The sequence below is a fragment of the Vanacampus margaritifer genome, chromosome 14 (genome assembly GCF_051991255.1).
Source record: "Vanacampus margaritifer isolate UIUO_Vmar chromosome 14, RoL_Vmar_1.0, whole genome shotgun sequence".
Lineage (NCBI taxonomy): Eukaryota > Metazoa > Chordata > Actinopteri > Syngnathiformes > Syngnathidae > Vanacampus > Vanacampus margaritifer.
Window position 1 is genome coordinate 3144033 of NC_135445.1, and position 25691 is coordinate 3169723.

Here is a 25691-nt window from a genome sequence, read left to right on the forward strand (position 1 = left end):
AAACCGTTTCATTCTTTACATTGAAAAAAACAAACAAAACACAATTGTCAAGGTTTTCTTTTAAAATAAACATTTTTTTTATTTTTTTAACGGAACCCAATACAGGTTTGAAGCAACACTGGTAAACTGTCAAATCAATCAACCAAACATGTTCGGGACTTCCTGCCAAAAAATTTCCAATAAGTCGTACAAAGCCAGAGAAACAACAAAATGAACGGTGCATGATGCTGAGGAAACTATAAAAAAAAAAAAAAAAAATCATCATACGTCACAACATGAATCGACATCAGCAGCTTGTTTAAAAATGTGGGAAAAAAATGTCATGTGACACATTTAGTAGCCTTGAAGTTTTTTTTTTTCTCTCTCGGTCAAAAACATTTTTAAACAAAACAAATGTCCACCCGCTACAGTTAGCGATGACATCATTGCATTCCGCGCAGCTTGCACAGTTTTTGTTAGCTAACGCAGCATGTTGTGGAAAATAATCCAATTTTACTTAAATGGTCCGAAAATTATTTATTTCCTACAATTGATGTTGATTTTTGTTCGTCTATCTATGCCGGCGACATATCGCGATCCGAAGAACAATTCCGTGTTCTTCCACTAGATGGCAGAAGGTACGATTATGCTGTTGCAATTCATACAACAGAATTTCACACTGATTTGCAAATCATTATTTCAGTGTATCTGACTTTTTTTTTTTGTGGCGATACGGGATCGTTTTTCCCCCAAACAGTTCGGACTACTGGTATAAATTCTCTACATTAAGGAGCTGAACATTAAAATTGATTTCCAAGGATGTTTTTTTTTTTTTTTTTACTTTTGGGAAAAAATACGCTGTATATCCCTGAATCTTTGTGTGTAGCGTTAATGTCTTGGTTGGGAACCGAATGTCGATGGCGGACGTGCTAGCAGAAGCAAAGTCGTTCCAAAAGCTAAATGCTAATAACGTTAGCATGGAAACGGAAGGTGAAACGAGCTCATCCGGCCGGCGTACGCATTTCATTTTCTGATACAGAAAAATACTGAAGTGAATCATGGATGTTAAATCTTGATTTGCCACTTTCCTCTCGCGTGGGGGGGGGGGGGGGGGGGGGAAGAATATATTTCTTTTCATATATATTTGTTCTATGAAAATAAATCTATAGTGTGGTGTTCCGTGTCAACTGCGTTTCTGAGCAAAGCAGTCGGAAATTCCGCCTGAGAACGGGAGCAGTTTGAAGCGACGCGGGATTAATAAAATATCTTCTTTCTCGCCGCCCCCCCCCCGTCGTCAAAGTCATTCATAATCAAGTCTGACTTATTATTATTATTATCATCATCATCATCACCATTTCTAAAAACAAACAAAAATCATACGTTGACGGTAGGTTGGCATTTGTACATTAAAAATACCGTTTGTGGATATTTACACAAGCTTATATCGCGGTTCGCAACAGAGTGTGGACAAACAATTGCATAGCAGATCGGAAACAACAACAACAAAATCAACTCAACGAGAACTCTTTCTTTTTTTTTTTTTCCCCCCCATTTGTTTTTGTTTTCTTTTTGCTTTGGTGCGCTTGGTTCATAGTTTGACCGCCTCCTCCTCCTGCAAAAAGTCCATAGGACTCGTCCAAAAAGAACAAAACAACATGTTGAAAAAGTGCCATTATGCTACATTGATCAGCTGATCCGCGTCTGCTCGTCCACAGCCGGTACCAGCGAGTACCTCAACACACACACACACACACACGCCTCTTTCGTCATCATTTCATCAGTTTTGGTCACATAGACAATTGCTCACACACATACACAGTCTCACATTCAACCAGCTTTCACAACTCTCAGGAAAAAAAAAAAACTCCCTCTCATATTACTTAACTCTCACACATTCACTCTGTTAGGAACTTACTCTCACACATTCACTCTCACACACGCTCAAATATTCTCACATGCTGCCACACACGGACGGGCTCTCTCGCACACTCTCTCTGCCACAAACTCTTTCACAGTCAACAAACTCAACACAAAAAACTCACACATTTCCTCTCACACACACTCGGCCTCACTCACACGAAAAAAAAAAGGGGGGTAGTCGAGTTCCATCGTGGCCGCTAAAGCGTTATAGAGCCTTGCAAGCACCGTTTAGGAAAAGGCCTCAAAGTGTCCCGGGGGCAGGGTTTGGGTCCGGGAGGGGCGGGGCCTCTCCGTCCCACGCGCGCGCCAACGCTTAAAAGTAGATCAAATGTACATTCAGACTCGTCAGGAAGTCACTGAAAACGCTTCAGGTGTCCTTTTTGTGGTTTGTCGCCGCCCCCTTTTCGCCGGCGAGGCCTCCTTTTAGCACCTCGTCTCAACCCCCCGCACGCGCGCCCCCCCGCCGCCGCCCCCCTCTCACCGCCTCTGCTGCGCGTAGACGGGGTAAGCGAGCGTCACATTCAGCGAGTCGTTGTGCTGCACCAGAGACGTGTGCTGGTAGTGCAGGACCAGTTCCTTCAGCGAGCCGTACAGGTTGTACGGCTCGGCGAAACCGAAGCCCGACGGCGTCTTGTTGATGACGCAGTGCTTCACCTCGCCGTCCACGCTGCGCGGGAAAAAAGAGAGAGGATTTCACATTCATTTCATGCTAGCGTGATGGGAAAGGGCGGAGTCAATCTTAAAACATTTCTTGACAATCATATGTTATATGTGGCACCTCACGAGTCTAAACGTGACATTCTGATGATTATTACATTTGTGGACTTTGAGTTATGAAGCAAAATCCAGCTTTTTTTTATTATTATTATTATTATTAGGGTTATTATAGTTTTGGAATTTTTTCATTTGAGTTAGTTTAAATGCTTAGTTAAATGCAGTTAGTTTTAAGGAGCGACGTCATCTGAAGGTGCTTTTCTATTGGCTGCTGCTCGATGACATCACTTCTGTGTGACACACTTTCTAACGTCCTTATAATTAATAAATATATTGAAAATCACGTTTAAAATCATCCCCAAGACAAAAACGAAGTAACTTTAGTTTAAAAAAAGCATTTTCGTTTATTTTATTTCGCCAACGAAATAGTTTTTTGAATTTTACTTTTTTTTTTTTTTCTCCGTTGACCTTGCTCAGGGGGCGGCCATTTTGCCACTTGCTGTCGACTGAAGATGACAACACAGTTGCTCTGGGCTCAGGAAACGACCAATCACAGCTCGCCCGTTTTCTGAAGCTGAGGTTGTTACTTGATGTCATCGTCACTCGACAGGAAGTGTCAAAATGGCCGCCTACTGATATGAGTGAAAACGGTTGGATTTTGCTAACACTAACGCAATTTTAACCAGAATACCGCAATTTAAACTGGTGGGGCTGCATCGAACATATTGCCAAGATTTTTTTTTGGGGGGGGTAGTTGACTTCCCCTTTAAGTGTGCCGAATACGTACACGACGCTGCAGGCGTAGCATCCCGCCTTGCTGCTCTCGCGCACCAGGAATGTTCCGTCTCGCTTGCCCTGGAGGAGCGCCTCGGCCTGCAGCCGGTTGATGTTGCCCAACTTCCACGAGCGCTCGTCGTGATGCGGCAGGTCTTCGTCGTCGTCCACCATCGAGTATTGACTGCCGGAAGCAAAAAAAAAAAAAAAACGGGTTAGAGGCGCTTGCGGGCGGGAAAATTTCGCCGCAAGAAATGTTGAGGCTTACTCTTCGGTGTTGTCGTTCTTGATTCCCAGCCACTCGTTGAGCTTCTTCTGCCGGACGCCCTTCTGGGTCAGCCACCTGCAAGATGGTGGCCGCGTCACACGCAACGAATGCCACAAAGTTGGCCGCATTTTTTCCCTCCCCTCAATATTGTGATTGCGGTTTAATAACGGACTATTTTTTCAAGATTTTCTTCCTGTGCATTTTTTTAACAAACAAAAGCAATAAAATAAACTGTATTATAAAAAAATATTTTATAATATATTTTTAAATTATTTTCATTTAAATGAGTCTGTCAGTCTTTTAAGCGCTCACTTCGACGACGTCACAAAATTCAAGCCAACAATTGTGACGTCAACTGACATCTGTCATCTGAATGCAAGCGAACGGTTTCCTGCTGAGGCGGCTCCACTCACATGAGGTACTGGTCTCGGGTCTTGCGCAGCTGGATGAGGTCGGGCTTGATGCTGTTCATCCGCTTGTCGATCTCCCGGTAGTCGGCCGCCTGCTTCTTCAGGTCCTCCTCCAGGCGGCTCTTGCTGTCCACGATCTCGCTGATCCTGGACTTGAGCTTCTCGTAGTTGCCCATGATCCTGCAACCACAATCAGGGCGCCCCCGTTTAGTCCCGCGGGGTCCGACCCGGATTTAGCCTCCGATTGTGATGCGAGAGCCAGCGACTTCCAACAGGTGTGGACTCCCAACTCCCTCCCATGTCGGCGCAGGGCAGCGGATGCTAATGCTAATGCTAATGCTAACAAGTTACCTCTGGATCTCCTTGTCGTTGCCCTCCCGCCGAAACTTCTCGATGTACTCTTTGCTGTAGCGCTCCTGCGTCTGGCACTGCTCCTCGAAGATCTTGATGGTCTCGTTGAACGCTTCGATGGCGGTCCTCTTCATTTGGATTTCCTGAAACCGACACCGGGGGAGGGGGGAGCGTTTAGACGGGAACGCCCGTCGGTCCGACGACGGCGAGCTGCCGCGCCCGCTTACCTGCGAGGTCCTGGTGTATTCCTCGTACAGGCGGTCGTACTCTTTGTTCTTCTCCTGGTACTGCTGGTGGTACTCGCACAGCTTCCGGCCCACCGCTTCGATGTTGTCCTCTTTCACCACCTGATCCTGAGAGCGGGGGGGGGACGCAGGGCCGTCAAGGACCGCGCCGGCGGCAAAGGCGGCCAAGAGGACGCACCTGCTGGTGTTTGGAGACCGGGTAGAGCAGCTTGACGTCCAGTTTTGGGTTGTACTGCGCCAGCGACTCGTTGCGGTAGTGGTTGATGAGCTCCACCACCGAGCCGAAGGTGAGCGGGTCCGAGAAGCCGTACTTGCCGTCGCGGTGGAATATCTTGATCAGCTTGTTGTTGCCGCCTTTCCTGTAAAGCGCCAAAAAAAAAAGAAAAAAGGGGAGAATCAAGACAAGCCGCCAAAACGGTAGGTGGAAAGGTTCGATAACGGAGCGGGCCGCTTACCGGAGCGTCAGCGTGTAGTCGCCGTGCATCTTGGTGGAGGCGTCGCGCACCAGAAACGTGCCGTCCGCCGTGTCCCGCAGCTTCTCGTTGACCTCCTCGCGGGAAATGTCCCCCCAGTACCATTCGGCGTCCTGCAGCGCCATGCTGCTGTTGTTGGGAACGTTGTTAGTGACGGGGGCGGGCTTGGGCGGCTTCGGAGGTAGAGCTGGAAAAAAAAAAAGGGGGGGGGGGCGGCACACAGGTTGAGCGAGTCCTCCTTTTATGTATGGATTTAACGATAGCGGCAAAATTGTGACATTAAAACTGCCATGATTTCGTCGTCAGCGTGTCACGATATTAGCTCGTTCACTCCGCAGCCATTTTCACTGAAGCAACCCCCTTCACTCCCGGCTGTTTTACTGGATCATGACTGATTTTGCAAGGCTCACAGAATATTGTGTTCTATTTGCTATAAAAACATCGAACCTGCCAAAAGAAAGATTAGTCTCCTCTTTCATCGGGGGAAAAAAAGTGCATTTGTATCTATTTCCGTTTTGCAGCAATTCACATTAGAATAGAGCTAAGTTTCATCGTTGTTCACAAAAGACGTTTTTCTTCAACCTGGCCCTGGTTGATCTCTTTTGCTCTGCTGCCACCTGCTGGCCGTTTAGGTAATAACTACCATTTCCTCAACCGTTCTCTGCCGTTGAGAGGCTGCGTCAAAGCCTTCTGTATGCTCGAGCATAAAAATAAATAAAAAAAACGTAAAAAAATGTATAAACACGTCTTTGGGACACTTAAAACCTTTAAAATAGAACATATTTATACGTTTTTGGGAGCAAATGAGTTAAAAGCAGCACATCTGTTCAAAAGGTCGTATTCCATTTTGTGCCGTTCTAGCACCCTCTGGTGGCTAGTGTGTTAGTGCCCTTTAATTTTAATTAGGAATGTTTTGGCCACTGCGGCGGTTATCACTCCCCATAAACCTGTCTTGCCAGCAAATATTTAATAAAACATTTTTTCACACCTACTACATGCGCAGTTATTTGCGCCCCTGAGCCAACAGGAGCAGGTCATGTGACATGACTTGGCCAAAACTATTTCTTTGACACTGTTGTTATTATGTACAAAAACACAATATGATGATGTTGTTTTCCAATAGGAATTTTTTTTTTTTAATAATATCATGACTTTTAATATACTTCGGTGACTTTTTTTTATTTTAATATATTTATATATATATCGCCAACCTTCCCACAATATCGTGATAATGATCATATCATGACGTTCATTTGCTCACAACCTGCCGCGTATCCGCGTGACGGCGGCGTTCCGCGGGAACCAACGTGTGCGCGCCGTCGCCGATCATCCAGTAAATATTTCTAAGAAAAGCTCTTCTCGGTCGTAAATATAAGCAATCAAATGCAAAGCGCGATGCGCGGCGTGTGACCTCATGTCATCTTACGCCGCCGAGCAAACGAGATCATCGCGTTACCCGTTGCTAACCTGGAACCCGAACATGTCAATAAAGACTTTTTGTCACATGTACGCCGGCCCGGCCGGGTTTCATTTCAATCCGAAATCCAAACGAAGCCAACTGGAAAGTGATTTTATGTGTTGACGGTTTTGGGTTCGGGAAACCTGCCCCTTTTTTCATCACCGGGACAACGTGTACTTTTGGAGGCTTCTGACGCATGCAAACGAGTCCATTGATCCTAAGACCGACCCCCACACCCCCCACCCCCCCCTCGTTATTGACGAGGCGATTCATGAGGATGAAATCCATTGAGAAAAGCCGCCAATGAAGCCACAAAGCCGCTCGCGCTTTTTTATTGGCGGAACATTCCTGAGCCGAGCCTCATTTTTTGGAGCGGTGCGTGTGTGCGTGTGTGCGTGCGTGCGTGCGTGCGGCTTTCGGGGCAACAGCTGGCGAGCGCGCGGCAGTGATGGCGTGCGAGCTGTCGGAACATTGCGAACGGCGGAAATAATCTTAAATCTGCGCCGGTGCCCCTCGCGCGTTGACAGTTTCACGGGTGCTGCTAAAGGTGCCGCGCTATTTTTAGCCAGCCTTTGCGGCGGGAGGGGGGCGGGGGCGGGGCGGCTTCCTGCTGCTGCACAGAGCCACCGCCTGCACGCCACTTTTATATTTATACGCCATTAAAATACAGTCCTTACAATTAAAAAATAAAAATAAAAATCACCTATCCTGGGGGGAGATCACGCACACGCCTTCGCATTTAGTCATCAAACGCCGTTTCCAACGCGGAACCTTTGGACTGTGAGGTTGGCCGCACGCGCCAGCGCGTCAAATCATCACAGCGGGAGAAAGACGGAATCCATTAAAGAGATCCTGCTCGGTAACGCATTGCATCACTCACCGCAGCCAATCAGGCGGGAGCTGTGTCACCGGGCGCTCCGGCGTCTTTCATTTCCCGGCGGCATGAAGTCATCGCGAAAGCCGCTCCCCGTCTTCGCCCCTCGCTTTGATTGCCCACCAAAAAAGCGCCGAAGAGGCTCATTAAATGACTGCTAAAATGTTCCGGGCGTGTGCGGTGACGGGAGCTGGCGTGCGTCCGGCATCGCTCGTCCTCTCTCTGGCTTCCTGCCGCTCTTGCTCCCTCGTCAGCCTCTCTCACTCGGCCCCTCCCCTCCCCGCCGCGGCTTCCTCACAAAGCCGAGCGAGCCGCGTTGCAGCGACGCACGTCCACCAACCAGCCCCCCGCCCCCCCCCCGCACTCCCCCCGCGCAGGGCTCCAAAATACGCTGGTAATCCCGCGGCGTGACACGGATAACCGCCTCCATTTCCTGAGCGCTGCTAAAATAGATGCGGCTTCTTGGAAAGGCTCAAGCGGAATGCAGCCGGCTCGTGAAAGGCGAGCGCGGCGCGCTGAAATAAGCGTCTGAAAATGTGCCCCGTGTGAGACCAACACGAGCAAACTTTTAAAATTTACATTTTTTTTTTTTTATTTAACTCATTCACACCCAGCCATTTTCACTGAAGCAACCCCCTTCACTCCCGACTGAACTGGATTTGGACTGATTTTGCAAGGCCCACAGAATATTGTGTTTTTGGGTTAGGGTTAGGTTTACCAAAAGAAAGATTAGAGTCGAATAGCGAAGTTTCATCATTATTCACAAATCTGTTTAGAACTGGAATGGGCTTTTTTTCAACATGGCCCTGGTTGATCTCTTTTACTCTGCTGCCACCTGCTGGCCGTTTTTGTAATTACTTCCATTTCTTTACCGATTCTCTGCAGTTCAAAGCCTTCTGTATGCTCTTGCATTAAAAACACAAACCAAAAAAACACTTAAATACGTCTTTGGGACACTTAAAACATGCAGATGACGATTCGCCGTATACAGCGCGACTATACTACTGCCGAGAAGGATTTACTCAACGTCAGATTTTCTTTGCCTCAAGTACGGCAGCTGGTATCAGCCGCCTCCATGAGTACTCGATACCTCAAAAGAAGGCTGGTATTGGACTGATGCATTTTTAAAACTCGTTTATAAGTTTTCACCAGCGTTTCCGAGGGTAAAATTGAGAAGAAGCTTTAGGAGCTCATTTTTAGAGATAGAGCGATGTTTTTTTTTTTTTACACGACCGATACCGATTATTAGTAGTAAGGATGTTGATAACTGATATATAGAGCCAAAAATCACTTTCATTAAAAGGGAGAATATTGGCATCAAAATAACAAAAATACAAACTTTGTTAAAATGTCTTTATGTATGTTTATTGAACAACTTTTTATACTAGAAAAATGTTGATTTTTTTCCCCCCCTTATGGTTTAAAATGAGTAAATAACTGCTTTTAAAGTATCGGAAATGTTACATTTTCAATTATCCTTTTATTTAAAAAAAAACAATACCAATATTCGTCACTAGGGTTGAATATCTGCACCGATCACCCTTCCGGTCGATAATCGGTCAATCCGTAATCAATATAATAATAATAATAATAATAATACAAAATGAATGGCAATGATTTCCTTCCCTCGGTTCAACATTTTGCGCTGCTGTTCCAATTTCCAAACCAGCCTGAAAATAAACTCGTTTTTGGAAAGCAAACGTTCATTCGTGAGTTTCCAAACGCGGGTCCGTTTCCAGGTCCAGAAAGTCAAAACCCCGCCACAGCTTGGCTTTAGGCACAAACTGCTTCTTCTCAACCGGCAGGTAAACCAGCTCGTCTCCACACCTGTTGCGGAGGAAGGAGCGCCCGGCGTCTAAATCCCCAAAAAAAACGCTTTCAGGATTTGGACTTCGTGGACCTGGATTCTCCCGATGCCCGATTGATTACACGTCAATGGAGATATCGAGTTTGATAACAAAGCGTACCTCCCAGAATTCCAGAGTTGCCGGTTACAAGCCGCGGTCTGAAAAGCCGCGCGTGTAAAAACGTCATCTGAACGAGGAACTTCTTCCATTTGAAACAACAAAAATCCTGTTTCAGTCAACTTCCGTTTTTTTTTTTTTTGCCTTCTTACTTCTCCTCAGCCTGTTCAATTCGTGCGCCCTGAAAAGCGTTATGTCATTCGTGTTATGACTAATTATAGTCATTATTATTTAAAATTGCTGGCACCCGTTGCCGATTTCGCTGTCAGGCGACTTACGTTGCAAGTTGTGCATGTTTCTCTCGCTGGCGTCTTCGTGCCTTTCCAATGGCAGAAGAACAAAAAAAACAAAAAAACAATTAAATCCGAGTTGAGTTCCGGGGCTGCCGTAGCATAGCGCGGCGTTCCATGTGCTTCCTCTCCCTGCTAGAAATCCGTCTGCGAGCGGTGGGGGGGGGCAGGTGCGGCGTGCCGAACGTTGGCCACGCTAATGATTAGCCTCCTCGCTCGCGCCGCTAGCTGCATGTGAGCCGCACTCGCTCGCCCTGGCTTAGGCCCCGCCCCCTCTCTCTCTCTCTCTCTATCTCTCTCGGGTGTGTTTGGAGAAGAGGAGGCAGCTTATGATTAACTTGCAAACTTTCAAATATTTGCTGAGCTGGACACTTTTGAGAGGGTGGGGGGTGCGCCGGGAGGCGGGTGGGGCCGAACAAGAGGAGCTCTGTGGCAGCTCCGCTTTCCAGCCAACCAAATCTAAGTGGACCTTTTGTCGCTAGCTTAAAATAGACGAGCGGTCGCCGGGAGGAGGCACACACACACGCGCCTTTCACTTAAAAATGTACAATATGTGTGTGCGTGTGTGTGTGCCTAACACTTCCTGAGCACCTGAGTCGATTAATTATGAATTTAATAACTATATAAACAGCATCTTGGTGAATTACTGAAGATGGAACAGCAACTACAAAAATTTTTTTTTTTCTTTTGTCTCACAATGATTATAATTCAGGTATTCTCTGTCAAATTGCAAAGTTGCAAAAGTGACATTAGGGGTTGAAATTTAAAAGCAAAAATCTCCAAAATGGGCCTACAACAAGATTTAACAAAAATTAAAATCACTAAAATTGTAAAAATAAAAATAAAAAATAAAAGTTTTTTTTTTTTTTTTAATGGGAAAAAAAAATGTGTTAAAAAAAAAGATGACTAACTCAAAGTATCAATATTGTACGATAACTTTCGGGGTTTGTTTTAAAATGTTTCATTTCAATATTGCTGCACTAAACCTGCGAGTGAAAAAAGGAGTCCAGAAATGACTCGACTCGTGATTGCCATGTCTGCCAAATTTCATATCAGCAGGTGAAACCTTCACCCTTTCAGGGGCTGAAATTGAAATTTTGGGAAATTGTTCCAAAATGGCCGACCTCCTGTGTCTTCTCAGACATAAGAATAATTGAGACTTTCTTTATGTGCCTACCAAAGTTCATGGCGCGAAATAAAACTGGCTTCGGGGGTGGAATTTTAAAAATAAAATAAAAGAAACATTCTGTTTTATGCCAAGTCATCAAACACCCAAAAACTATAACAAAAACCCAAATGTGTGGAAATTCAAAGTTGCCCATCTGTCAAGTCTACTTTTATATACAGTATTTAGCTGTGATTTGAAAAAAAATCTCTTCATGTCCGTTTCGAACCCTGGAAGTGTCCAAAATGGCCGCTTCAAACCATAACGGCAGACTTCCTGTTTACGGCGGGCCATAATAAACGCCCCGCAGATCGACGTGCGCACGCCCTCGCCCCGTCTTTCCTCCTGTCGTTCAACCCCCAAAAAGCGCTCCCGCAGGTGTAAATGCTGAGGGTGGGCCGCGTGCAGGGGGGGGGCATCAATTTGCATAAACAGCGCCGGCAGGTCGTAAAACATCAACGGCGGCGCTTTTAACAAGCGCTGCAAACGCACCGTTTGTGCCGTGCGGCGCGCGCGCACGCACACACGCAACAGACAGGAAACCAAGACATGGCGTTCCATTTTCTATCTTGGCAACACGCACACGCGCGCGCGCGCGCGCGAGCACCTCATGGCGCTTGGAAATCCCCTCGTGCAGACCTTTGATGATGCGATCAACTTGCGTTTTCAAGCTTTAACCAACCGTATCCTGCCCTACTTCTCACGCCGCCTGTTCTGCGTCGGCCGTTTGCAGCACGGCCACATTTATTCCCTTCAGCGGGACAAAAACCTCATCAGAAAGTTTCATGCCAAAAAAATAAAAAATAAATAAAAATAATAAAATAAAGGAGAGCAATGATGATGACATGTCAAATCAGTAAAATTACCAAATGAACAATATTGAAAAAAGTTTCACGCCGGACTCTTACGTACCCGGAGCCGCCTGACTTTCAATCCGCTCGCTGGCCACCAGAACCTCGATGATCCGGACGTGGACGTCCAGGCTGGGCTCGCAGCTGAAGGAGGAGGAAAATGAAAAAAGAGGAAGAAAAAAAAAATCATCAAAGACGAAGAAGAAGAAGTCGCCGGCGGCCATGTTTAGCTGCCGTCAACGCTAGTCGATGCTTAGCGTCGTTTCGCTGCAGCCGACGGACGGAAGGTTATTTAAGCTTGAATCGGCATAATCGTAAAAAAGAAAAGCAAAGATTATTAATAAAAAATTTCGAGTTGTTTAAATGTAGACATTTGCACCTTTTTTTAATTTTAAAATAATTCATTTAGCAAATTTTGTTTCATCCAAAAGGAACTTGCATAATGAAAGTGTTGCGTTTTATTTGTCTTAATATTTTTCATTTGTTTATTTACGTTGAAACATTTTGTTGTTTTGTACCAAAAAATAAATGATCGTCCTACTGCAAGTTTTTGCCAACATTAATAAAAAAATATTTTTTTATAAATTCTTACATAATTATAGTGTTTCTAATTTTTTTTATTTGTCTTAATATTTTTAAATGTGTAAACATTTTGTTGTTTTGTACCAAAAAATAAATGATCGTCCTACTGCAAGTTTTTGCTAACATTAATAAATAAATATATTATAAATATATATATATATTTTTTTTATAAATTCTTACATAATTATAGTGTTTCTATTTTTTTTTAAATTGGTCTTAATATTTTTAAATGTGTAAACATTTGCTTGTTTTGTACCCAAAAATAAATGATCGTCCTACTGCAAGTTTTTACCAACATTAATAAATAAATATATTATAAATAAAAAAAAATGTTTTTATAAATTCTTACATAATTATAGTGTTTCTATTTTTTTTTAATTGGTCTTAATATTTTTCAATGTGTAAACATTTTCTTGTTTTCTACCCAAAAAAAAAAATAATCGTGATTATGATTTGCGTGTGCGCGCCAGACGCTTCCCGTGGCTCCGCCCACCTGCTGCTCTGCTGCCGGAAGAAAAGCGGGCTGAAGATCTCGCCCAGCGCTCGAGCGCTCAGCAGGTTCTTGGTGGCGCTCTGGCAGACGCGGGCCAAGTGGCGCAGCACGCACTGGAGGGCCAGCCAGTACTGGGGGGGGCGGCCCGGGCTGCTGGCGAGGCCGCGCAGCTGTTGGGCGCACTCGTCGGCGTTGGACACCTCTGAGTGTGGCGGGGGGGGGGGGGGGGGGGGAAGCAAAAACAAAAACAAAACAGGACGTGAGAGCGAAAAGTGCAGCAAAATGAGAGACGGACTGGAGTGAGCCAACGCATTTTTTATGGCTTGGCATTTGTCAATTAAATATTTCCGTTATTTGCAGGACAATCTCACCTTTTTTTGTTTTTGTGCACAGGTTGATGTTTGGGTGCCATTTTACAGCATTTTGGTGGCAAGGAACTATGTGGAAGTCAGTTGAGGAGTTTCCTTTTGCTCGCCTAAAAGCATAGTTGACTAAGTAACTTTAAAAATAAAAATAAAAAATTGCAACGCGCCTGCTAAAGTTTGTGTTTTGTAACTCGAGTTGTCTTTGTTGACATTTTTGTGGCTTTCTACTATTTTCCCAAAATCGTTTCTGCAGGTACCGGCTAATCACAAATGTAGTGCTTTGGTGCCAAGGAATAATCGTGAAGTGAGTTGTGGAGTTCCATTTAGATAAAATGAGTGCTTTGCCACATCATTTACACAAAAGCAGCGTGTTGACATTTTGTGGGATCTTCAACCAATGAAACCTTTTTTGCGGGCCGATTAGTCGTGAAGAGCAAAGAAAAAAACGGCATCGTTGCATAGTTCAATCATCGGTCAAATGAAAAGTCGTTTTGGAAAACTACAAAAGGGTGCGGCGTTAATTATGCTGCTGTTGTATAATTACGACGTACTGGATCGACCTCAACATGATTTGGTTTTAAGATGAGAGCGTTTTACAAAAAAGTGCCGAAAATCGCATTTGACTTCACGGGGACCGAAACCGAATCTCACCTTTGGCGGTGTGCACCAACTGCGCGTACACGGCCGTCGGGACAAGGGGCTGGGGGAGTTCCTGGAGGTAGCGGCGCAGGCCGTCGCACAGGGCGGGGAGCTCCATCTGGTCCAGGTCCGGCGAGGACGCGTCTGCAAGCGCCAAACGCACACAATGAGGCGGGCCGGGTCCAAGGGACCGGCCGGAGAACAGGTAGTGAAGTTGAACTCGACTTACCAGACTCAAAATATTGCCTGACTTCATTGCCGCCCCCTGCAGTAAAAGTCCGGTACAACGTGGGGTTCTCTAAACCTGAAAATAAAAAAATTAAAAATTAAAAAAAGAGAAGCGGGCGCTTTGTTCTTTTATCTGCCAGCTTGTTTACATAATTCTAATGAGCGCACGGCAGAGCAAAAAGCGCCCGCAGTCAAACCAAACACACCTTTTTTCTCGATGGCGTCGAGCAGACGGGCCAGGTGGGGCGGGGCCGTCTCGGGAAGGGAAAACTGCTCCGTCAGGTCCAGCAGCCACAAACCTGCCAGGAATTTTTTTAAAAAAAAGTGACGATTTGATAAGAAATAAGCAAAGTGGGCGAAAAAGATAACTGCAGTTGAGCACGTTTGGCGGTTGCGGTGCGAGTCGGCCCAGCGCACCTGAGACTCACTGGCCACGCCCCCTTCGAGTTGATAGCCATGCATCTCATTATAGGATTCAGTAAGGGACGAATGCAAAAAACAAACAAACTGATAGGCGCTATCGATAATCATTTCCTGAGTCGATTCAATTTTGATTCACAAGACTTCAATTCGATTTGTTTTCGATTTTTTCTCCGATTCGATTCAATTCCATCCAATATTGATTCATATACATATATTTATGGAAAATCAACTTTCTTAAATATCAAGGACATGATAAAAACTCATCAGCCTATAAACTTATAGATATGAAGTTTGTCATTTTTTCCAAAAATTTTGATATTTCCCCAAAAATAAAAAAGGGCTCCAAATATTGGTGATCGGCGTCCTTGACTACGAATAATTGGTATCGGCCCTGAAAAAAAAAAAAAAACCCACGTGGGTTCTATCTCTAGTTGACAGTAGTGAGCCGAGTTGCGGTTAAAAGCGAAGCGCAGGAAGCAGGCAGGAAGTTGAAAAAGTAGCGGCCAGTCAAGTTGAAGAAAAAAAAAAGAAGAAGAAAAAAGTGAGTTTTTACAAGCGCTCGGCAAATACATTCGCTGTGATGTGAGGTAAGCCGGGTCCGCAGGTTTTGCCTCTCCCCCCCCCCTTTAGCACCAGGTGTGGACATGAAAGCGCCGTGCTGAAAGGCTGGCTTGTCTCCGCCTTCCAAAACAGGCCAACAAACGATGAATGCGAGTCTTTCTTCCTTAAAACCATATTTTGCTTCCAAAAATCATTTCCAACCTCTCCTTTAAAAAAAAAAAAAAAAAATCAGCCAATTAAACGCACGCGTTCAAATAATGAAGCACTTCATCCAAAGCCACTTCCTCTTTGGCCGCCATGTTGCGTGTGAAAAAAAAAAATAAAAAAACTTTGTTGTGACCGCACTCGAGCACTCGAAAGTGCATGTCGGACCCGAGTTCTCATCTGGAAGCCGTTAAGGGGGTGACGGACGGCGTTTTGTTTATTCTCAGAAACGGTGAACTTTGAGACGGAATAGCAAGACGTTTCTGGAAATAGACACGCGGACACGGTGTGCTGCCATAGCACACACACACCGTCTTTTTTTTTTTTCTCCCTGAGCAGATATCCAACACGGATGTCATCTTCTTTTTTTTTTTTCTCAGAAAGTCCTTCACAAGCCGGCGTTCTATTTGAATCACGTTTCCCCGTCGCAGCCGTCAAAAAAATCTAATGGCTGAGCTCGCCTTACTGGAGATAACGTTTCGGACAAAGCCAGGGCTTTGGCGTGCGCTGCCGCCGCCGCCTTGTGTAAATCATTAACGTTGCCAGACGCATCACTGGTGGCCGCTACAAGACGGGGGGGGGAGATTGAGTTTCTTCTCGGTACCGCAACGAGTTTCTGGCACAAGTTGCGACTGTCGAGTAGACGGGCTGCAGCCATCGAATATTTCCGACAAACGATCCCCAGGATTTATTGAATGAAAAAAATGGAAGTTGTCATTGCGATCCTCACATTCTACCGTTGGATCTGCGACTTTAAATGTGTACAACTTTTAACGCGTTTAAAAGGGAGGAGCTGGTGAGTGACATGGGTGTCGGCGAATAACAAAAAAATGAAAAGTTGTTTCGATTGTTGCAAAATTGCGACCCACTTTAACTCATTTGATCCCAAAAACAAAGAAATATGTTCTATTTTAAATTATTTAAGTGTCCCAAAGACGTATTTATATGTTTTTTTTAATGTGTGTGTTTTTTAATGGCTTTGATGCAGCCTCTCAACCGAAGAGAACGGTTGAGGACATGGTAGTTATTACAAAAACGGCCAGCAGGCGGCAGAAGAATGTAAGAGATCAACCACGGCCATGTTGAAAAAAGCTAATTTGCTCATTTTTTTAGAAAAGAAGAGACTCTGCGAGTGAATGAGTTAATAGAAGTTTAATTATAGACTCTGAAAACACATGTACAGCATTATTTTTTTTAAATTCCATTTCAAAACGATTTTGGTGTGCCACCAAAAGCATTTTGCTAGTTATGACGTCCGCCACCCAAAGTAGAGGTACAAGGATTGAATCAATGAATCGTCAACTAATCGATTATTAAATTAATAGCTATTCTTGGTAACGGATGGATTGTTTAGATATCTATTTCAATTTAAAATTGTCCAAATGCTCAGGATTTCAGCTTCGATTTCTGCCGTCTTCCATGAAAGCGGAGTGATCATCTTTGTTTTGAACCAAAATAAAACAATTGCTTTTGACTTTGCATTTTTGCGTGTGCCTATTTTCCTCCTGTTACAGACGGACGAGTTGCTAAATTATAATTAATTCATGTTTGCTCACTGTCAATTTGAAAACATGTCCTGTTTTTGAAAAAAGGGACGGCGCGTTAAACGTTTTAATCAGATTTAACGATTAATCGAAAAAACAATCCCTAGATTGATCGATTCCTGAAACAATCGTTAATTGAAGCCTTAAAGTAGCATTTCTTGTCCCTTTCCTAATACTTTTGTGGGAACTTAGTTACTTTGTAGTAAAGTAAGAAAAATAAATAAAAAATCTGAACGCGAATGAATGCAACGGTTTTACGAGCCGTCCGTGACCCACTTCTGGGACCCGACCCAGCAGTTGAAAGCCACTCATTTTGTGAATCGCACACATCTTCCCTGTGACAACAGCAATATAAAAATAACAAACAAATCTATTTTAGCACTCTCACGCCACAACGACACGGGTGACGGGCAGCGCGAAAGGGGCTTTCCGTCACAGGCACGTCTCGACCCAGACAAGTTGGCGAGGTCAACGCGTCTGCAGATAATTTTGGGACCTTGAAGAAATGAGTCTCAACATGAGCTCCGCTAATGGAAGCCGTCGCCATGGAAAGCGGCTGCAGGGGACGCGGGGAGGGGGGGGGGAGCGCCCCCGGACGGGTCCGTGCAGGCCCGAGCGGTTGACGGACGACGGGTCCGAGGACGGCCGCGCGCAGCTGCCGGCGCGGCCGACGCCGCGTCTGAACCCGGCGAACTGCAGACTGTGTGGGCAAGACTGGGCCGGGCGCTAAAGATAAATATAGAGGAGCTGCTCAAGTGAGCAGCCATTTTGGGGTTATAACGTTTCTTCTCGTCTGGGGAAGGCGAGGCGGCGGCGGCGGCGGCGACGGCGACGACGGCGGGCGAACGGCAAAAGCGCACGTGCATATTTTGTGGAACATGCAACAGGGAGAAAACGCTGGGCTGCGTTCCACACCCTGGTGACACGGCCGGCGGGGGGAAACAGCTCCCCCTGCAGGCCCAAGTGGGCGCTGCCGGCCAGCGGGAGCCGGCCAATCAGAGGGCTGTTGCCGGACGGCTCGGCGGTCTGCCCGCGCCGGGGTCCGCTCAGGTCGCGCCGAGCCGGCGCAAACATTTAAAGAGAGCCTTCAGCATTTTCACATTCCTGGAGAAGTGACTGGAGCGCTTCCAAAATGGGCCCTGTGGTTATTTTATACAAAGTGTTCGCAAACAAAACGCGGAGAAATAACACACACAACCACACCCCCCCTCCCCCTCCCCACACACAACACACACACCCTTGAGCTCTTGCAAACGCCGTGTCATGCGCTGGCCTGAACAAACAAACCATTTTCATGTCTTCTTCGGGGCCTCGACTCCACTTAACCCTTTTGAAGCCGCGCATAAAAGCGTCGTTGAGCAAATGGGAGTAACGGACGGACGGGCGGACGAGCGGACGGACGGACGGCGCAGCTCGCCAGCCCCGTCAGGTTTCTGGTGAGGTTTTAGGGAGTTGCCGCGCTTTGAGCGTTACCAGATGTGCCGGCGTGCTGATAGGCTGTCCGTACACGCTGTATGGATACAGTACGTGTATGGAAAACTTTTTACTCAAAAGCCTTGACATCCATCTGAACTCATTGTTTTAAGTGTCCCAAAGACGTATTTATACGTTTATTTATTTATTTATTTATTTAAATTTAAAAAAATAAATGCTAGAGCATTCGATGCAGCCTCTCAACTGCAGAGAATGGTTGAGGAAATGGTAGTTATTGCAAAAACGGCCAGCAGGTGGCAGCAGAGCAAAAGAGGTCAACCAGGGCCCTGTTGAAAAAAAAGAAAGAAGCTAATTTACCCACAGTTCTTTTGTGAATAATGATGAAACTTGAAGCTATATTCTAATGCTATTTGCTGCAAAACGGAAACGGATGAAAGAAGAGACTCTAATCTTTTCTTCGGTACGTTCCATGTTTTTATAGCAATAGAACACAATATTCTGTGGGCCTTGCAAAATCCAGTAAAACTGCCGGGCGCGAAGGGGGTTGCTTCAGTGAAAATGGCTGCGCGTGAATGAGTTAAGGTCCATGTACTAATTTTAAAAAATCTATAGTCAATAAAATGACTTACTGGCTGGTAGAACATTTAACAGTTTTGCAAGACTTTTCTCATCTAATATATGTAGCAGAAAAATCGGCAAAAATTCAGTCGATTTTTGTTTTTTTTTGCCGATTGTTAAAATACTTAGTCGTAAAAACAAAGCGCGTGCAAGTACTTGGACCTTAAACGAGGCCATTGAATAAATGTTGAAATGCTTTTCCATATGCCGTTTGACACTCGGGCTACCTGACAGCCAATGATGGACGTTGCCAGAGCAGTTATGTAAGCGCCCCCCCCCCACCCCCCACGCACGTGTTGCGTATGCTAAAAAGCCGCTCGCTGTCATCCTGTCCCGTTCGCACCTTTGGCCTCGGCCGGCCCGTCTGCGCGGCGCCTAATCCCGCTCTCAGACGCCGCCAAAGAAGCTTTGCTGGGTCCAGTGTCTCCGCCCCCACCCGCTGATGAGGACGGACGGACGGGCGGACGGACGGACGGACGCAGCCCACTCGGGCGTCTTTGTTTGCATATCGGCTCTTCGCCGTCGGTGCGTCGCACTTTGACCTGGCGGTCAACAAGCCGGTCGACGGGGACAGTTTGAGCAATGTTTGCCGACTCTGGTTTGCTTTTCCACTTAAGTGTATCAAGTTGCGCCCCGAGAGAACAGTAAGAAAATCAATCAGTAACTCTCGGGCGACCAACTGGACTGAACGCAAACACGGGGAAGATATTTTGGTCTTTTCCGGAGGATCCCTCGGACGGCACGCAGGAGATTGATTTGGGAAACAACACGCAGTGAATCATAACAATAGATTTTTAGTTCATAGGTGGCTTTATACTAGCGGTGGGAATCTTTGAATGTCTCACGATTCGATTCCGATTTTTGGGTGTGCGATTCGATTCAAAATCGATTCTCGATTGAGAACTATTTTTGATTCAAAATGATTTGCCTGACAATGATTTTTGCTTCAATTCGTAGATGTTCACGGAACCGTAATGATCTACTCCAGTCTGACTCGCTAATGCTAATTAGCGCGCCACTTTTATCACTCAAAAGAACGGGCTCCACGCTGCAAAAAAAACTACTTTTATTGGAATAACTTGATCATGACTTTTTCCTTCTAACTCTCTAATGTGGCTACAACTTATCAGACCGTGTGGAACCACAATGCCCCTAAGTGGCCAAATCGGGTACAACATGAACAGCACTCCCAATAAAGGCACACACAAACAAACAGTCTTTTGAAAGACAGTACAAAATAATTTAAATAAAAATCGATTTTGGGACATTTAAAATCGATTCTGAATTGTACTAAATGAGAATAGATTTTTTTTTTTGGGGGGGGGGGCACCCCTACTTTATACACTTTGTTCAAAGTGCAACAATTGGTGCATTTTCAGTGGCTGTGTTCAGACTCATTCCTTATGCAGGGGACAAAGCAGGACGTTTCTCTTTCAAATTCAGTCAGCAAGGAGAACACAAAAAACATTTGTTTCTGAGGAATTATGCAAAAAAAAAAAAAAAAGGCGGATCAAAGCAGAAGCTCCTTGGCGGAGGTAGTCAGGTGAGCAGTTTTGCAGGCTGCCATTCCGCATGCTGTTTATCGGTACAGCTAAATTGTTACAACGATGCCTCAAAGTCGCCCGAGCGTGCAGTCTGCCGCCAAAGAAGAACATTCCGGAGGCCCGCCGCGTCACACAGAGCGCCCCGTTACGCAAAAATCTCCACACGGACAATCCGGTGGATTTTAAGTCATCCGGGGCTAAATTACTTCCCCGGGATGGTTAAAAGCTTCCCGACTCAGAGCAGGAACGCCAAAGCGGGACGGTCGGTGCCGAGGATCTGGCGAAACCTCAACACAAGACCCCCCCACCCACCTCCACCCCCGACACGAGATGCAGCCCGCGGCGCTTGATCTCAAACGTGCGTTGACGTGTTTCGCAGCGATAAGTCTCACTGAAACGGACGCATTCCTCGGCCGACGCAAAGGCGCGATCCGGGCTGGGAATCGCACAAGAAGAATTTCGGTATCAAATTGAGAGGCGAGCTTCTGATCCACATGCAGATATGATATTTGCAAGTCAAAAAAAAAATATTCTTGACAATAATATGTTCTAGTCTAAATATGGTATTCTGGTTAATATGAATACGAGTTAAGCAGTTTTTAATCAATATCTGGAGGCGGCCATTTTGCCACCCAAAATGACATCCCAGTTGCTCAGGCCAATCACAGCTCGGCTTCAGAAAGCAGGCGATCTGTGATTGGTCGTTGCCTGGGCCAGAGTTAACTGCCGATGTCAGCTTCAGTCGACAGCAAGCAGCAAAATGGCCGCCCCGTGATGGATAAAAAAAAAAACGGCTGCATTTTGTGGCATAACTCATATTCCACAAGTGTAGAATTATGTAATAGCCCAACATACATATGGATTTTTTATTTTTTTTTTTACGCTTATGCCGTCTGTTACTTGGGAGAGTAAAATGATCATGAATTAAAAAAAACTAATACAGTAATTTCTTTTTTTGGTCCCTAAACTTTTCCAACAATAAATACGATATATGAATTACATGCAGATCATTTTTATACAACTTTTAAGTACAAAGCAATTGAATTGAATTATTATTCAAGTCATTTTGAGTGTTGTGTATTTTTCTATATCTTGGTTCAGTGTTAAAATTCAAAAATTCAAAATTGTAAGGAATAATAAAGGATGATTTTAAACCTTTTTTTTTAATTAAGATTTTCATTAAACAATGTGCATTTCGTAATGACATCAAACATTTTTCCGATTCGGCTGCGTTCGATTCATCCCAAGAGATATCAAACAACAGTGCTCACTGAGCATATCGGGCAGTTTCCCATAGGGGTGTGCTCACTTTTGTTGCCAGCGGGTTTACACATTGGCTGTCGAAAGGGCCAATAAACGTACACTATTTGTGTAGCGTTGCCCCATGAAGCGGAAATGTGAGGCGCGCGCGTCTGTAAACGCATTCAAAAACCCTTGAAAACACGCCACCCGTCTCCCGAACATTTTGCAACTGGCGCGTCGGGTTGGCGCGAGCGGGCGGGGCGGGGCCGGGCCTCCTTCATTGTCTCGCGAGTGAGCGAGAGGGGCCCGGGAACAGGGAAGGACACTTTCATGTTTTTTGGGAGCTGAGGAATGAGGCGGAATGCTTTCTCGGCCTCTCTCACATCTGCTGCACTCATGTGTGCTCCTGCCCCCCCCCCCCCCTTTCCCAGCCTCAATCCTCCTCCTCCGCCGGCAGTCCGACTGGAGGAGCTATCCAAATATCCAAACAGTAGAGGAGGAGATGAAGGAGTGTGTGAGGGGGGGGGGCAATAAATCACAAACACCCCCCAAAAAAAGCCACGGCCCCCGTCGTCAAAGCCCCCTGAAACATGAAGGGTCCTCCCAAGGCCCTCGCCCCACTTCTGCACACACATTAGCCTTTTAGCTCCGCCCACCCCCCCCTCAAGACAGCCGAGGACAGTGAGACTTTTCTTCTCCCGGTGCTGCGTTTGCTACAACGCCACTCATGCGCGGTGCGGGTACTAAACGCCGCTCGCCCCGCCCGGACACTGCTGGCTGGCTGCTGCTGGCTGTAAAACCGCAGCAAAAAGAATTTCACGATCCGCAGGAGGCGAAGGCGAGGGCCACCCTCGGCTCGTTTTCATCAACAGTCTCATTAAAGGCCCCTTCGACGCTCAACATGTCATCTGACTTTTCACCAGTTTGCTGGATGTTAACGACTAACTGGCCGTGCGTGCAGATGTTTTTTTTTCAGGGCCGATAGCAATTATTAGGACGCCGATAACCGATATTTGGAGCCGATATTCATTTTCGCTAAAAGGGAAAAAAATATTGGCATAAATTTAAAAAATAAAAAATTTCAGCTCTTAAAAAAAAAAGGAAAAAAAAGAAAAAAAGTATGTTTATTGACTTTTAATTTTTAGGTTCGTAAAAATATTGGAGTTAAAAAAAAAAATCTTAAATAGACATCTTTGTTTAACAAATATAACAAAAAGTTCAGGAATCTTCGAGAGGCAGTAGCATGTCTTCAAAAGTTAAATAAAAACATAATTAATAACTCCCTATAGTTTGCTACAGTGAATAACGTTTTTATAAATTGCAAAATATCTCAAGTATTACAATTTTACTTATGTAGTTTTAATTTCAAACAAAGACAGAAGGTCCAGAGAGTTCCCAGGGTCAGAAACATCTATGAAAATTCTCTGACTCTTTGACTGCCAGACGTTTTCAGAAAAGGGATGCCGTGGGTGCCAGCCGATTTAAGCATTTTTGACTGATCTTTCAAGGTCCACAGAAAATTATGTGTTTGGACTATGGAAACACACATACTACTAATGAAAGATTGGACTCTCATCTTTCATCAGAAAAAAAAGTTTGTTTCTACCTTATTCCGTTTTTCAGTAATCAACAATAGAAAAGGGTTAGTTTCACCTCTGTTTTGAAACAAACGTCTTTTAACGTCTTTGGCACTCCTCCTTAGGATTTTACTAAACGTTATTTAACGTTTTTGGCAGTCAAAGAGTTAAATAATGAGTTCCAAGATTTGTTCTTTTCTTCCCTTGAACACTTTTTTAAAAATGGATTCCTTATAGGCCGTACGATTCTTCAAAATGGCCGATGCCGACATTCGTCAAAATGCCGATGACCGGCGTCAACCCCTAGTGTGCGTGTTGGTCGCATCCGACCCAACGGCGGGACCCACCTTGCTCCGAGTCGGAATCGGCCTCGGCCCTGAAGGCGGCCGGGGCGACGGGCAGCGGGCGCAGTGGGCGGGGCTTGGGCGTGGGCGGCGAGATGCGCTTCTTCCCGATGTACTCGACGTACGTGCCGGGGAAGTCGCCCTTCTCCTGCGTGGTCTCGTTGAAGCCCGGCAGCCAGCCGATCTCATCGGGCCTCTGCTCCAGGCCGTCCGAGTAGCTCACCGACGCCAGCCCCACCAGCGCCCCTTTGCTCACCAGCAGCACGTCCCCCACGTGAAGGTCAATGTCCTCCTCGCGCTCCTTCTTGTAGTCGTACAACGCTCGGTACTGGTAGCCTTCCGTGCTCATGGCGTCCCAAAGATTGGTCGCGTTTCCAAATGAAGAAGAAAAGAAGGAAAAAAAAAAACTCGAACTGCGATTATTTTTGAGGAGATGGGACGCGTCTAGCTGGTCTTCATTCTTTCACACTTGTCATCTCGGTTGGGTGATTTGCGGCTGTGTCTGCGTGTCGCCTCCTCGCAGTGCGCACCCATCGGGGAAGACGAAGGCCTCGCGGGGATGCTGCAGGGAAGCTATGCAGAGCTGCAGGATGACAAGCCACTTTTAGTATGGGTGGCAAATTTCTAAGAAGTAAAAAAATAAAAATAAAAAAAAGTTTTTTTTGTGGGATCAGTCTCTCTATGGACTCGCAAAACAAACAATCAAGAAGAGCGGAGCTATGCAGCCTACGGAGCCTTTGCTCCGGGTCCGTCTCCATGGAAACGAAGGCCGTGTAACTTTGGACACTGCCAGAAGTTTCGTCATGTTTGCCGAAAAATTCTGCTTTTAGAGGACAAAGGCCTACGACTTTGGACACGATACGACCTTAAAAGAGTTCTTCTTTGTGTCTAAATAAAATGATTCATTATACTGCCCCCCGGTGGCCAAGGTGAGCACACCAGAAGGAGCAGTGCAATGACTTGAATTTCAGCTTTAAATCACGTGTAGAAACTCCTTACCTTCTAGTTATTTGCTATTATCCATAGCTAAAAAAAAACACAACCAAAAATGCTGTTGTTTTTTTTTTTGGGGGGGGGGGGGGCTATCACAGATTTTTGGCACTTCCATATCAAATAGGGAAAGACGACTAATGAGACAAGTACTGTACGATGGACCCTCACTATTCGTGGGGGACAGAGACGGTCCATGAAAAGCAAAAATCTACACAAAATAAATGCATATTACAAATACAATGCAAGCATTCAGAAAATGATTGACAAACAGGTCTAAACCCTCCCCTCCCTCCCCCATTTTTAAACATTAAAAGATATTGAAAACAAAATCCGCGAATGCCAAAGCGCGAGCATGCGGGGGTCCGCTGTACTCTGTCCCATAAAAAGTGTTGTGTTCATCCCTAGCACATAAAGTGGCCATTTAGCAGCCTACGGTCTAGCACCTCCTTGCTGACTCGCTCCCGTGACAGCTCGATGTATAGCACCGTCAAAGTTATATAACTACCGTGGGGGGCGAATTTTACGACGTCGGTTGAATGCAGTGCGGCGTTAAAGCCGAGGCGGGGCACTTTGGACGTTTTTTTGTCGCGGTTTTTGAGGGGTTAAAAGTGAAAATTAGACGGTGGCTGATGAAATGCTAACGGCTAGCAAGTTGGGGGTTAGGGAGGGGGAGGGGGGTCGTCCGCTGTAAAGACTTACTAATGGGCTTACTTAAATGATTTAAAGTGCAACATTGAGGGGGAAAGTCGACGTAAAAGTCGCTACTGGATTCAAGTATCATTTTAAATTCACGTTATCGAGCAGAAAGTATTTTAAAGTCGCGTCGAGCGGAGTTGATATACGTTAAGCAGCATGCGCATGCGCAGTGGCATCCACCACGTACCTACCGAGCCCGCATGAATCCTCCTCGCTTCAAGTCGTTCTTTTCGTCCACTTTTTCGTCTCGTTTCCTCTTTTGCTCCACTCCACGAAGTGTTTCAACGTTCCGAAGGCCGGCGCGGAGGACGTTCGAAGATCTCCCCCCGCTCGAGTTGACGTGCTTTACGAATCGTAGGAGCAGCAGCTGCTGCACGTCGACGTTACGGCGCTGGCTGCTTCAGTGTCCCGGACAAACGTCGCCCTGTGCGGCCAAACTGCAAGGGAGGGCACGGGAGGGGACGGGA

At 45.8% G+C, this 25691-nt stretch overlaps 1 protein-coding gene across 4 annotated transcripts; it reads right to left on the reverse strand.

Annotated features, from left to right (window-relative positions):
* Window positions 1-53: 53 nt before the first annotated feature.
* Window positions 54-25630, reverse strand: pik3r1 (phosphoinositide-3-kinase, regulatory subunit 1 (alpha)). Of its 4 annotated transcripts, none has more exons than XM_077542692.1 (15): window positions 25416-25630; window positions 23539-24118; window positions 14251-14343; window positions 14046-14120; window positions 13829-13960; window positions 12813-13014; window positions 11799-11881; window positions 5117-5321; window positions 4840-5020; window positions 4644-4769; window positions 4417-4559; window positions 4069-4245; window positions 3656-3730; window positions 3401-3571; window positions 54-2566 (listed from the first exon to the last, which is right to left on the reverse strand). In XM_077542692.1, exons 2-15 carry the CDS (start codon window positions 23882-23884, stop codon window positions 2377-2379), a joined length of 2199 nt encoding a protein of 732 aa, XP_077398818.1. In that variant the 5' UTR covers window positions 23885-24118; window positions 25416-25630; the 3' UTR covers window positions 54-2376. The 4 variants fall into 4 exon arrangements, with proteins under 4 accessions (XP_077398818.1, XP_077398819.1, XP_077398820.1 ...); XM_077542693.1 differs by having other exon boundaries at window positions 25412-25630; XM_077542694.1 differs by lacking the exons at window positions 11799-11881; window positions 12813-13014; window positions 13829-13960; ... (2 more) ...; window positions 23539-24118; window positions 25416-25630 and adding an exon at window positions 9710-10220.
* Window positions 25631-25691: the final 61 nt, after the last annotated feature.